The sequence below is a fragment of the Eretmochelys imbricata genome, chromosome 1 (assembly GCF_965152235.1).
Source record: "Eretmochelys imbricata isolate rEreImb1 chromosome 1, rEreImb1.hap1, whole genome shotgun sequence".
NCBI lineage: Eukaryota > Metazoa > Chordata > Testudines > Cheloniidae > Eretmochelys > Eretmochelys imbricata.
In genome coordinates this window covers 141,082,303-141,096,139 of record NC_135572.1, presented here as the reverse complement: position 1 = coordinate 141,096,139, position 13,837 = coordinate 141,082,303, and the positions used below count along the sequence as shown (strand labels likewise).

General features: G+C 42.5%; 1 protein-coding gene across 2 annotated transcripts in view; it reads left to right on the top strand.

Annotated features, from left to right (window-relative positions):
* Positions 1–13,837, top strand: part of MAP3K15 (mitogen-activated protein kinase kinase kinase 15) — a 133,654-nt gene that overhangs the window by 52,882 nt on the left and 66,935 nt on the right. For both annotated transcript variants that reach the window (XM_077816560.1, XM_077816551.1), the window contains 2 exons: positions 4,602–4,795; positions 7,171–7,339. In XM_077816560.1, the coding sequence (XP_077672686.1) occupies positions 4,602–4,795; positions 7,171–7,339 (363 nt within the window). The remainder of the gene's footprint in view (positions 1–4,601; positions 4,796–7,170; positions 7,340–13,837) is intronic.

The window sequence follows — 13,837 nt, the reverse complement described above, 5'->3', positions numbered from 1 at the left end:
AAAGCTGGGTTCCACCTTTCATGAGACACTCCTACTGGCACAGTGCTCCTCCCCTAATGAATAACACCTTTGCCCTTTCTTCTTCTTCCCTTAGACAGTTACAGACTGTTGTGTCTGAGCCAAGTGGTCCCCTAACCAGAGACTTTTCTTGGGGGTTCTTTTGTTTTGGTAAACGCTCAGGCCTGCATCTGGTCCAGACAGTAAGTCCAGGGCTTGGGCTGGCTCCATGGGTGTCCCTTGGTCTCATTGTTGATTGAGTCAGGTCTGAGACTCCTCCATCTCAAGTGGCAAGTTTCACTTTCAACCATTTTGGAACACCATAGCCTACATGTTTCATAACTCTAAAATGGTTTCCCATACAAACACATCGCAATAATCATGACATTCAGCTAGTTCTTAGCTCTCAGCAGATACCACACATGACCCCCGTCAGTGAAATATTGAGAAGATGGTCAGACACAGGGGTAATATACCTGCCTGGGCATGTCTGTGTCATGCTTACCCGGTAGCTGCAACTGAGTTTGGGTATGTAGCAGAGCACTGCAGGGCTGTGCTGACAAAGTCACTTGGAGACCCTGGGGCTCAGTAATCACTGGTGTTGTTTATTTGCAGGTTGTGCTCCCACCATCATTTCACCATATACAGCTTGGGTTCTAGTGTCTTCACCCAGGCAGGAAGAGCTATCACGCTACTTCTATTCCCTTGCTCCTCCTGCCCAGCCTTTTGTGTAGCCCCAGGCTAATTGGCTAGGCAGCTGTCTCCCACTCACCAATTAGCTGCAGGTTTTCTCTAGCCAGCTCCCATTTACTTCCCTTAATGGGAGCTGGCATGACAGAGTGTGAGTCAGCAGTTCTTCCCTTTGGGAGACTGTGACCAGTGACCAGGCAGCTTCTTAAATGAAAGTATTGTTTAATTTTAACAGTAGGAACAAAGCATTTAGAGGCCAAGATTTTAAAACAAAAAACAGTCTATACACATGTCTATCTTTCTAACCCTAGATGGTAGCCTAGGTAGGCCTAACTTTTCAGACCCCCCAATGGGTATGTTTGTCTGTTGCTCACAAACACCTATTCCTTCTCTTGAGAGAGAGAGAGAGACCTTTAAAACCCTGCTATACTCCTTTGTTCTTCTGTATTCTTGAGGTTTGGCCCTTCTGGTCAAAACTACTTTTTCAGGCTAGCTGGGCAAGAGGTAAACTCTTCAAGGCTAAAAGTTTGGACATTGTCACTTAACAACCCTCAAGAGTTTGCTGAGGAATGGCTTATCTTCAGCCATTCTTTTCACATTCTGCTTTTTTTCTTACAGCCTCCTGTTAAACTAAACCAGTATATTCATACAGTAAACATCGTGATAACCAGATCAACATATATTATTCCTAAATTATTAGAGAGCAGCTCCAATTCTGTCATAATAATCTAAGCCAATCACAAAATTTTGGGGAGCTTGGCTGACAATTTATTAACACTTGGGGTTGGCAATAGTATATAAGTTGCTTAAGAGGTCATCCGCTGCTTATTTCTCACCTAGAATATCAGTAATTTCTTTGTGACATTACAATAATTTTCCACAGTGGCTAATTTTGATAAGTCAGAGAGTTTTCTTTAGGTGAGGAATAGGCAACTAGAGCAGAGACTTCCTAAAGAATAAAGATGTTATTTTCAGACGCCTGTGGGTCATAATGAAAACAATAAAAAGGAAGTAGATAAACAGAATTGTTCCTAAGTAGTGAAGATTTGATGGAATCTTTTAGATATTTCAGTCCACATATTATACTGTGTGGGGTGTTTGGATTTTATTTATTGCGTGCATATGTTAAACAGGAAAGAGAAGAGTCGGGAAACTGTTGATCATTAGTCATGAGATAGCACAGAAATACTAGGCGTTGATGGGCATCCCTTAAATATTCAAGGTTACTTCTGCCAGGAGGTAGCCTGCCTGTTTTTTTATAACACTGATGGCTTACGCTGGCAGCTGAATGAACTGATAATGTGGCTGTGTATCACAAACTTATGGGGCTAAATTTTCAGCTCAAGTCCCACTGCTTGTACCTCTAGAACTCTTCACATAAGGTAATGTGTTTAAATACAGATAGGCCTTAATTTCCGCATAAAAATATGTGCTTCTGCATTATGGATGAAAATTTGTGGAAACTTATGTGGGGTACAAACATCCAAGAGGAGGCAGGGAATGTGAATAAAATGGTTAAATGTTGTCCAAACAGGTGTGTTGCACTATTCCACATAGGTAACTTTTTGAGAAACATCTCTGAAGGTTAGTTGTGAAATTTAAAGTTTTTCTTCTCCCAGCAAATAACTACAGTTTTCATTACTATTACAAATTGTAGTCATAAGAAAATTATATGAACTATCAAAGCTGATCTTAATCTTCTCCCCCAGAACTAACAGCTCATGGATTGTTAGTTTTAAATTTCAAACATTCATATACAAGGAGTATTATTGACCTACAGTGTTTGTCTTTATAGGTTTGAGGGGTGGGAGCAGACTTGCTTTCTCACGAGGTCACAGTGTTCCAGGCCAAAAACTACCTTAAAAATAATAGAAAAAAAACAAAACTAATTTTTTGCAAAATGTGCACTGAGCAACTTGACATGCTGCGTGCATGAGTTGAGCTTGATTTATTTAGCTAGTTTTGGGGAGGCAGGTGGTAGAAAATAAAGACAGCAGTGCGACCGATGATCACAGTGTTAGAAATGTGAATACTGTATTGTGTGATGACATTTAGTTCAAGTACAGTCAATAGGAATGTGGTATTGTTTTTATGAGAAATGATGGATCTTTTATAGTTCTGAATCATAATGAACTCAAATAGAGGGGCAAACAGGTCACTGTGCCTCAGTTACTTCCTCTTTCTCTGCCTTTGGGGTAACCACATGCCTGAAATGAGGGTTCCAAATGAAAAATCTCCCCTTCTAGTGACTGGTTTATTGGTATACAACAAAATATGTTCAGCTCTCCACTCTTGCATCAGGGCTTCTTAGTCCTTCCTTTCCAGGCCTGTGCTAGTCTCCCCTCTTTCACAGAAGATGCCAGTCTACTGCAGGCGGCTGTCTTTCTGCAAGTCCGTGGAGCAGTCCACACAAAGTCTTTCCCAGTCTATGGCACCTCTCAGACTCAGCTGAGAGCACTGCTTTATATAGCCCTGCCTGGCAGCCACATGCCTCTTTCTAAGTGCATCTGCACTGATTGCAAACAGCTAAGGCCCTTCCGTGGGGTGGGCTGGGAAAGCAGAATAAGGGTTAGCCCTATTCCTTGCTGGACCGGGGGATGAGATCTGCGCACCTGGTCACAAAGGGCAACAGTTTTCCTAATTTGTTTCTGTTCAGGTCTAGTGCCTGATTCCTTCACCCTTAGTAATGTGTATATTCCTCCCATACGTGAGGAGTCTCACTGAAGTTCATTTTGCCAACACTTGTTGTTTTCTGCAAGTCTCACAATATTTGATCGGGTTTTTAAAGCCACAGCTCCTGGAGTCATGAATCTCAGCTCCCCTGCCCCCTTTTTTTTTAAAGTAAGTTTTTTCAGCCCTCATGGTTTTAGGGGATAAATAGGTTGCAAATAGGAACCCTGAAGTCTCAAAAACCAGAAAGCAAACAGAATGTTTGATTATTATTTAAAACCTCCTGATTTTGGGGAGCCTGAGTCATAATTTTTGAATGCTTGGGGTTGGCGATACTGAGCTGGGCCTCTTGTTCTGGAATGCAGTAAGGTGTCTGGATCTTAAAATATTAAGTATGGCCCTCTTGTCGTTGTTACTTCCATCTCTCTCTCCTCTCCCCTCCCCTCCTCTACAGAGAGCCTTCTACCTGCTTCCTCCAACAGGAGCTAATCCTTTATCCTTCTTTGACTACAGGGACTGCTTCCCAGCAACTGCTTCCTTCTGTAGTTCATTCTCAGTATGGGTCAGATCAAAAATCTGCTGAAGTGTTACATATATATAAATGTATATATATATTTATATTAATATTATATATATATATATGAAGTGTCTTTTCAGTTATAAGGATGCTACTGCCAGTCCCCTCTTATTATGTTGTCATTGGACTGATCTACTGAATAACAGTGACAATATTGTGACAGCTGTCACGCTATACAATTTGTCTTACCCATATTCAGAATATTTAATTTAAAATTTCAGTTAAATAAAAATAAGGTAATTTAAAAAATGTGTTTTGTTATTTAAATTCTAAAGCTCTGGTGACACCACCATGACATCCTGAGGGTTGCTGCTTTTTAAACAAAAATGTATAGTGTACAGTAAACTTGGGTGTTTTAAAAAAAACCTGGATTTCCAATTAAGCATATATTTACATAAAGACTTAAGTCTTCCCTCAAGAAAGCAACTCCTACTGAAGTCAATAAGAGCTGTGGTCCTTGGCATGTCTGAAAGTCAGGCCCAAAGTGTCTCAAGCTGAGCATCCAAAAAGTGGAGGCATGCAAATTTAGTGAACGCTTGTGCAAACTTAGCTGCCCATTATTTGCTCTTAAGGAATTAATCAAAAGATTCAGAATGAGATCACTCCATCCAGTTTGACTGTGCAGTGCTTCTATTTGCTATCTGAATGTGTTTGCTTTTCCTTCTAGGCTTCCAGTGGGAATTACTATTTTATTCCATACATTGTAACACCTGGTGCTGATTATTTTTGCTGTGAAAGTGATGCCCTGCGGAGAGCCTCTGAGTACATGCAGCCTAACTGGGACAACATCCTGGGTCCTCTCTGTGTTCCACTGATGGACAGGTTTATCTGTCTTCTGAAGGACATTCACATTACGTCATGGTAATCTTGCCACGTTTACACTTCCTGCCCATGGATATTTTTTCCTATGCTGCAAGGGGTTTCAGAATCCCCACCAAGGTTCAGTGTTCAACATGTTTAACCCTGTGTTAAAAGAAATACCTTAATGTAATCTAAACTATAGTGCTGTCATGCAGCTGTTGTAGTAAACTAACCATCTTATGACAGCAGCGGATTGCATTTACTATCCAAAATACCAGTCAGCAGAGTCAGAACTGCGGACACAGCCCCTGGAAAAGAGAGGGTATAGAGAAGAAAACATAAAATATAGTGCATAGTGGTGTAATGAGAGAGACATACCTCAGCTTCTTTGTAAGTCTTGAAGCCAAAGACCATCTTTTCTTAGCACCAACTAAGTGTGTGCATACAATATGGTATTAACTGTGGTCACACAGACTAGTGTCTGAGTGGAACCTTTTTAACAGTTGAATTGCATAGTAATTGTAGAATGCTGCTCTGGGCCTCAGCTGTCCCATGGTGACTCCTGTTTACAGACCCATCTTGATACCCCTTTGTTTACTAGGCACTGCCCGTTGTACCTCTTCTGCACTTTTCACATTCCCTTCCTCGGTCAAAATGTTGTGTAATTTCTGTTGCTATAGTGACAAGAAAGCTCCCGGGTTATGGCATAGATTCCATGCGCTGGGTAAACTACATGATCATTATCACTTTTCAACTGTGCTTGTTGTCCGGTCGTAGCACAGTCAGAGGCAAACTCAATTTGGATCCAAACTCAGCATCATTTGAAACTGTGCAATGTGCAATGATCAGTAACTATCCTATGCTGCTGCTATTGTTATTTATTATTTGAATTACTGTAGCAGCTAGGAGCCGTAATCATGGTCCAGGACCCCATTATGCAAGGCTGTGAAGGAACAAACAGAACAAAAAGATGGTCTCTGCCCAGCAGCCAATTTCAGTGTTGCTGAACTTCAGCCATACTGTTGAACAGAGTTGCCTTCATTCAGTGTTATCAGTGGAGCTCAGGTTTAAGTTGGTGCATTTTTGTTTGTGACAGCTGCTACACTTAGTTCCTACTGTGCCCTAGAACTTGTGATGTATTTTTGTATTAATTTTAAAGTAACTGATTGTAAAATTATTCTTTTGCTCCTCTATTTCTGACCCTGCCATTTACAAGCATATTAATATGAAGGGGGAAGGTAAAGATGAGGGGTAATGTGATGCAGTCAATAAAGCTTTTGCTTATGTGGTGCCTTTTATACAACCTCTCTCCTAAAAAGCTTTAAAGAGTTAATTGTACAGTTGTAGAGTTAGTAAGAGTGGTGGTAGATAGATGTGAAGATATACAGTAGAGACAAGAGACAAAAGATAAGTTTTAATGAGATACATAGGTGCCTAAGTCACTTTTGAAAATGGGACTCAGGCTTCTAAGTCACTTAGGTGACTTAGGGTACAATTTTCAAATCACCTATGTCCGCTCTTATTAATGCAAGAAGAACTGATTAACATAAACCTGGAAACAGTGCATGAGAAATAGGAGAGATAGTGTGCAACAAATTAGACATGAGTTTGCAGTGACAGTAAAATAAATAAAATGAAAAAGCCTTCTATTGGCCATTTCTTCAGACCCTCACTGCATTATCTCATGAGAATACCTTGCAAGTGATATATTCTATGGCTATTAGTATCACCATATTAGTGGATATTAAGAGAAAGCTGAATTTCCTCTTCTATATTTAGGATTTAGGATCTGAGCACTTGTAACTCCTCTTGGACAAGAAAAGCAGTTATATGTGCTCAGTACCTGTCAGGATCTGGATATTAATTAATAAGCCCTGGGCTTAGTAATTGCTCGCTACAAGTTTTAAATAGACTGCATTTATTTTTTTTAACATTCCTACATTGCAATATAAACTGATTTTTAGTGAAAAAATACATGACTGTTGTTACTGTGGCTTTTGCATGCCTCCTGTGTAATAGTATGTATTATGTTTTGTGAACTACAGCTAGTCAGATAATGGATGGCTCTGGTTGGTTTATTTAATAAGAGCTGCTCGTCTCCATTAGATATAAAGATGAGGGATTTTATTTTAAATTACTGTAGTCTCTTTGTTTAGCATGCAACTTTCTGCTTTCTTCAGGATAAATGTGTAGATTAATTTGTTTATTTTGGGCACCGTTCCTCTACTTTACTAGGCCTGTTAAATAATAATTTAAAAAAATTAGAACTTGTAATTTAATAATGCTCATATAAAATATTTCTTAAAAGTGTAAACTGAAAGGAATAGTTAACTTAAACCTCATTTGGATAAAGAAATATTAGTGCTGTTTTAATGTTGTAATCAAACCTCCATTTAGAAAATTCTAACACTTTATCTCCATTTTTATTTCTTTAGCACACATTGTAAGGAAACGCTGTTGAATGATATTAGAAAAGCTAGAGACAAGTATCAAGGAGATGAACTAGCAAAGGAGCTGGCCAGGATTAAGCTCCGTCTGGATAATACCGAAGTCCTGACTTCTGACATTGTTATAAACCTGCTTCTTTCTTATCGAGATATCCAGGTATATTATTGACGTGAAAGTAAGGAAGATACTCTTTTCAAGTGGGTTTTACCCTTGTTTATTGTTCTTGTTTATTGCCTGTTTGTTTGATATTTTCTTGAATTTGGACCACTGTATTATTTTAGTTTCAAGCTAAATCAGGTTGTATTGTGGTTTTAAAGTAAATTATTTTTTTCTTTTTCATCTATGAAAAAAAGAAGTGTATTTGTTTTTTAATTTTTAAATCCAACCTTTAAGCCTGTGGAAACTAAGAAAAAGAATTTGTTGTGATTTCAACATTTGCTAAAAGAGCCCAGGTTTACGAAGTTTCAGAATTGGTATAAAAAGCAATGTTGTGTTTGTTTTAAAAACCCTCCCTCCACCCCGAAAAAACAACCTTTTGGATTTTTAAAAAAACTCTGGTTTTGGTAGAACAGGGCCTCACTTATAATACTTATGAACTGTCCATCTTTGTGAGTGATATTCCTCTGACGACTTATTTTCACCAATCCTATCGAAATATAGTATTTGTTCTTCTGATAATTAGCAGTTTTGTTTCTTGTGTTCCTCCCTCAGGGTACATCTACTTGGCAAATGAAGATGTGATTGCAGTATGAATTGGCATACCCACTCTATCTTTAATCTAGCTGGCATGGGTACAGTGGTAGCGAGGAACTGGTGGCACAGGCTTTGGTGCCCCAGTAGAAGCCTGCTGGGTTGCTGACCCATGTCAGGGTCTGTGACCCCATGATTGTTACCCGCACTATCGACATTAAAGTTAGCACAGTTAGGCCTACCCACGCTGCAATAACACTTTCATTTTTAGTGTAGATGTACCTAAACTGGGTATTTGTCAATCATTAGCAGGTCAAGAGAGAGATCATCATATTGTCTTGTCTTATCCAGCTCTCCATTGTAAGTTCCCTTTCATCCCACCCCAATTTATCTATCTGTTTGATTGCCAGTGATGAACTTCCCACTAGCTGGTTACCTTCTGATGTTCCTTCTTATTCCTTTGAGGGCTCTCTTCATTAGGAAGTTTAATCATATTTAAACACAATTTATTAATATTTATAATCATATTTAAACACAAGTCAGGCTGGGTAAGAGGATGATGACCCCATGGGAGCTGGTCAGTATATACCTGAACATGTCATGGTCAGTACATGTCAACAAGATGAGGCTATGCCCTGCTGAGACAAGGGTTTCTTCTTTGAGTAGTGTCCCTATGGGTACTCCACTGTAGATGCGTCCCTACACTGCTGATCGGAGAACTTTGGTGGAAATGTCCGTTGGGCCCGCATATGCGTTCTCTCCTTGTGCTGCGCCACAAGGCTAGTCAGCATGCACGGGCTAACCCCCCTCACTTCCTTCTCAACCGCCACTGGCTAGAGACGGAGCTATTAGCAGTCTGTTAATGACTATTATTTCGACCTTTGTAGCCTAAAACTTAGTTTTTGGTAGTAGTTATTCTAGTGTCTTTTATTTTCTCTTATTTTCTCTAAATAGGTCTATAGATAGATTTTTATTTGTTTTTTTTTCTTCCTGTCCTTTCTCATTGGGGGGCCCTTCCCCCCCCCAAACAGGGTATGCCCAGTTCTCTGGGCTTCAAGAAGCGCCTCTCATGCAACGAGGCTATCCCCATCGCAAACATGTACTCACGGTGTGTTTGTTGCCTCGGGGAAGGACACATCCCTCAAAAGTGTGCTCTCTGCCAGCAGCTTAGACCTTGGTCCCGCAAGGACAGAGAGCTGAGGCTGAAGATTATATTCATGGAGGAGGCCCTCAGACCTTCTCTGGACCCATGCCAAGAGTCACCAGGCAGACATGAGTCTTCCCCACAGCCCTCAACATCCAAGCGCTATGGGGTGAAGAAATTAGCTGCTGATCCCTCTCATATATTAAAAAAGAGAGCAGGAAGTCCCCGCAGTGAGCCATGAGCTAGCCCTAAATGATCCCTGGCATGTTTGGTATCCTCGGTACCATTGGCACCGAGGTAGATCAAACCTGGTACTCATGGCTCAACAAAGTCTACAGCGGCAGGTACTGTTGACATGCCTATAGACCCAGTGGGCACAGGCACCGAGTCAACAGCACTGAGGGAGAAGGAGGAACAAGCACTCGAAGGTGCTACCAGTACGCAATGCCTCATCGGTACCGATGCCCCATCCGGCACCTGAACATCCAGTGTGGGCAAGAATTTCATTCTTCCTGGCACCGTCAGTGGCACCGAGCTGGTTGTCCCCATCGAGTGACCTGCATATATGGATATGTTGAAGTCTCCTCTCCTCAGTACCAGGACTTCCACACTGAGTCTTTGTCCGGCACAGGAGTCTTCCCCAGTGCCCTGCCATGCTCCCCTGCTCTCTAGTGAGGACTTGGATAGAGAACCAAAGGAGGGGGTATCTCAGTACTCCTCCCAGGCTCCCTAGGGTGCCTGATACCAACAGTGCCCCAAGGCATATCCTCATATGACCCCACCTCCGTCATCCTGGTATGGGCATCCCTGGGTACCACCACTGGGCTCTATACCACCACTGCCCCAATGGTGACACTGAGACCTCTGGGCTGCATACTGCCCCCATACCTCTCAGGCTTCTAGTCCCACCTGAGAACCTCGGAGAGGTGCTCCCCCGGCCATGGTATCCAGGGCTTCAGAACCTCCAGGAGAAAACCTACAGGAGTGTGAGGGTGATGTCGAGGAAGAGGCGGCTCAAAGGCCATATCCTCTTCAGATAAGGCTGTCATGCCTCCCCCACTGTCCCTGGCAGATGACTTTTGCCTCTTCCAGGATCTCACAAAAGAGTGCCAGATTCTCTCCAGATACCGCTGGAACAAGTCAAGGACACACACCACAACCTTCTTGACATCCTCCATTCATCTTCCTCCTCAAAAGTTGCCCTCCGTATTAATGAGACTCTCCTTGACCCTGTGAAAACCGTATGGCAGACCCCAGCATCGATTGCACTGACCTGCAAGCTGGCAGACAAAAAGTATTATGTCCCAGCAAGAGTGACAGAATTCCTCTTCTCTCACCTCACTCCATCGTGGTGGGTGCTTTAAATTCTCATGGCCATTAACACCAGATGAGATCCACTTCCTATGGTAGGGACTGGACCTTTTTGGGAGGAAGGTGTACTACTCACCTATGCTTCAGTTTTGAATTGCCAGTTACCAAGCCCTCATGGCAAAATATGATTATGTAAACCATTCAGAACTGAATGATTTTATTGAACAGATGCCTATGTTGCATCGCGACCAATTTAAGGCCATAATTCAGGAGGGTCTGCTAGTAGCAAAGACAACGCTACAATCTGCCCTCGCTGTGGCCAGCTCCATCTTCATTGTGGTAGTGATGCAGTGTACCTCTTGGCTCTATCTGTTGGTCTTCCTGAAGGAGGTACAGTCAACCATTGAAGTTCTTCCCCTTGAGGGCGCTAAGCTCTTTGCAGAAAAGACCGATGCCTCTCTTCACATCTTGAAGGATTCTCAGGCCACTCTCCATTTGCTAAGCATCTACACACCAGGACAGAAAAGAAAATTTAGTCTGCAGCCCATCACAAGCCATGCACTTTCCAATACCCAGCTCAAAGTTACTATGAGACCCAGAGAAAAAAAAAAAATTTTCAAGACATAAACAATCTGACCCACAATCTTTCTTATCCCAGCCATCCACATCCAAACATCCATTTTGAGGTGTTGGACAAGGTGCCATTAGACCACTCCCCACAACTGCTACAACCGGCCACCACTACCCACCCATTGGCCACCAACTGGCAGTGTTCTGCAGCACCTGGGAGTGCATAATATTGGATTAATGGGTACTCTATCCATTTTGCTTTCCTGCCCCCTTCACAATACCCTTCCCCATACTCCTTCAGGGACGCTTCTCACAAGCGTTTGCTACGACAAGAGGTAGATCATCTCCTCCAGTTAGGAACCATAGAACCAGTACCTCAACATCTTTGAGGCAAAGGGTTCTACTCTTACTTCATAATACCCAAGTGGAAGGGAGGTTGGAGACCAATACTAGACCTCAGAGCTCTCAACAAGTTTGTCAAGGCTCAAAAATTCAAGATGGTCACTTGAGCACCTGTAATTTCAGTGTTGGAACAGGGAGACTGTTTTTCAGCTCTTGGCCTTCAGGACACCTACTTTCATATCTCACTCCTACCGACTCTCAGATGATTTCTGAGAGTCATTCTGGGACAAGAGCACTACCACTACATGGTACTCCCATTCAGGCTATCATCAGCCCCAAGAGTATTTTCCAAGGTTCTCTCAGTGGTGGCCGCCCAGTTACACTCCCAAGGGGTCATGATTTACTCTTTTCTGGACAGGATGAGGGCCTTCAGAGACTCCCCCAGGCTTTTCCTCTCTCTTGCGGAAAGATCCAAGGGCTCAGCAATATCAGCCCGAAGACTCTCCAAGATGGTCTCATTTGTATCAGACAATGTTACCAAGTTCACAGTATGACCTCTCTAGATACTGTTCGTACACGCTCCATAAGGTCAATCTCCTCATCCCTCATCTTCTTCAAGAATGTGCTTGTCTCAGAGATCTGCAGAGCGGCGACATGGGTGTCAATCTACTCCTGCACACAACATTATGCGATCACTGGGGACTCTGCCTCCCATGCCATCTTCGGTTCCACAGTGCTGACATCTGTAACTGACCTGACTCTGAAGTCCCAGCCCTCCACTGGGGATACTGCTCTGGAATCACCTACAGTGGAGCACCCATAGGAACACTACTTGAAGAAGAAGTTACCGTATATACTCATTCATAAGCCGAATATTTTTGGTAAAAAAGTGACACATCAAAGAGTGGGATTCTGCTTATAAATGGGTCTACACCAAAATTTGATGATTTTAAACTCTATGGAATCATTGAATTGAATATCTAATACATTGTTGTTTTGTTTACCTGGAGCGTCTGCAGGCATGGAGCCCCTCAGCTCCTTGTGGCCACAGTTTGCCACTCTCATTGGCTGGGAACAGCAAACTGCGGCTACAGGGAGCTGAGGGGCTCCATGCCTGCAGACACTCCAGGTAAACAAAACGTCCCGACCTGCCAGTGGCTTACCCTGACAGGCCGGGAGCCAAAGTTTGCTGACCCATTTATTGATGTCAATTCTGCAGCCTTTTAAAGTTGCAAAGGCTTTGTTTAGTGGACTTGATTGGCTTGAAAGGAATACTAAAAGAGCGGTGCTGCAGATCTGCATGACGTTTCATAGAATCATAGAATATCAGGGTTGGAAGGGGCCTTAGGAAGTCATCTGGTCCAACCCCCTGCTCAAAGCAGGATCAATCCCCAATTTTTGCCCCAGATCCCTAAATGGCCCCCTCAAGGATTGAGCTCACAACCCTGGGTTTAGCAGGCCAATGCTCAAACCACTGAGCTATCCCTCCCCCCTACTTGTGTCTCTGTGTGGTTCACATGGCTGCCATCACCAGAATATCTGAATGCTTCTCTAATATTTATTAATAGACCTTGCCTAAAAACATGAAATTTCCTGCTGGTGTCATCGTACATGCACACAAAAAGGGATGGATGGATGAAAGTAGGACTACTGATTGGCTGGAAAAAGTGTGGAATAAGAGATCAGGAGCACTTTTCAAGAAACCTGCTATTCTCGTTTGGGACATGTTCAGGGCACACAAGACGGATGAGGTGAAAAATGTGGCCAAAAATATGAAAACTACTTTGGCTGTAATACCTGGAGGCTTAACTTCAGTTCTACAACCGCTTGATGTCTGCCTGAACAAACCCTTTAAAGACAGGCTATGCAAAATGTGGTCTGAATGGATGTGCTCAGGCATGGCGAAGTTGACAAAAGGCAGGAATCTTATGAAGCCCGAAATCAATCTGGTCTCCCAGTGGATCAAGAATGCGTGGGTGTCCATTCCTTCGGAAATGATAGAAAAATCATTTAGGAAATGCTGTATCAGCAATGCACTCGACAGGTCAGAAGCTGATGCCATATTTGATGATGACAGAACAGAGGCTGATGATGAGAAGGAATCTGAGTCTGAAGACGACACTGCCGACATCTATGATGACCATGCTGGTGCAGCTGTGACTGAAGCCGAGTTTAATGAACTGTTTGGTGAATCAGAGACTGATTCAGACTTTGAAGGATTTTAAGGCTTTTTAAAGTCTCATATTGTTTGTTTTAAATATCCATTTACTGATCTTAAATATTGACTGTAATTTTGAAGATGAATACATATTTGTTCAGTTATTATAACAACAACAAGTTTTTCGTTAGGTTACATTAAAATAATTCTAGCAAAACTTTTGAGTGTTTCTTGTGACACCAGCTTTTAAAATATATCAGGGTTGGAAAACTTTGGCTCTTGGCCCATCAGGGTAAGCCACTGGCGGGTTGGGACGTTTTGTTTACTTGGAGCGTCTGCAGGCACAGAGCCCCTCAGCTCCCAGTGGCTGCGGTTTCCGTTTCCAGCCAATGGGAGCTGCGGGAAGTGGCGCCTAATGGGCCAGGAGCCAAAGTCAGCT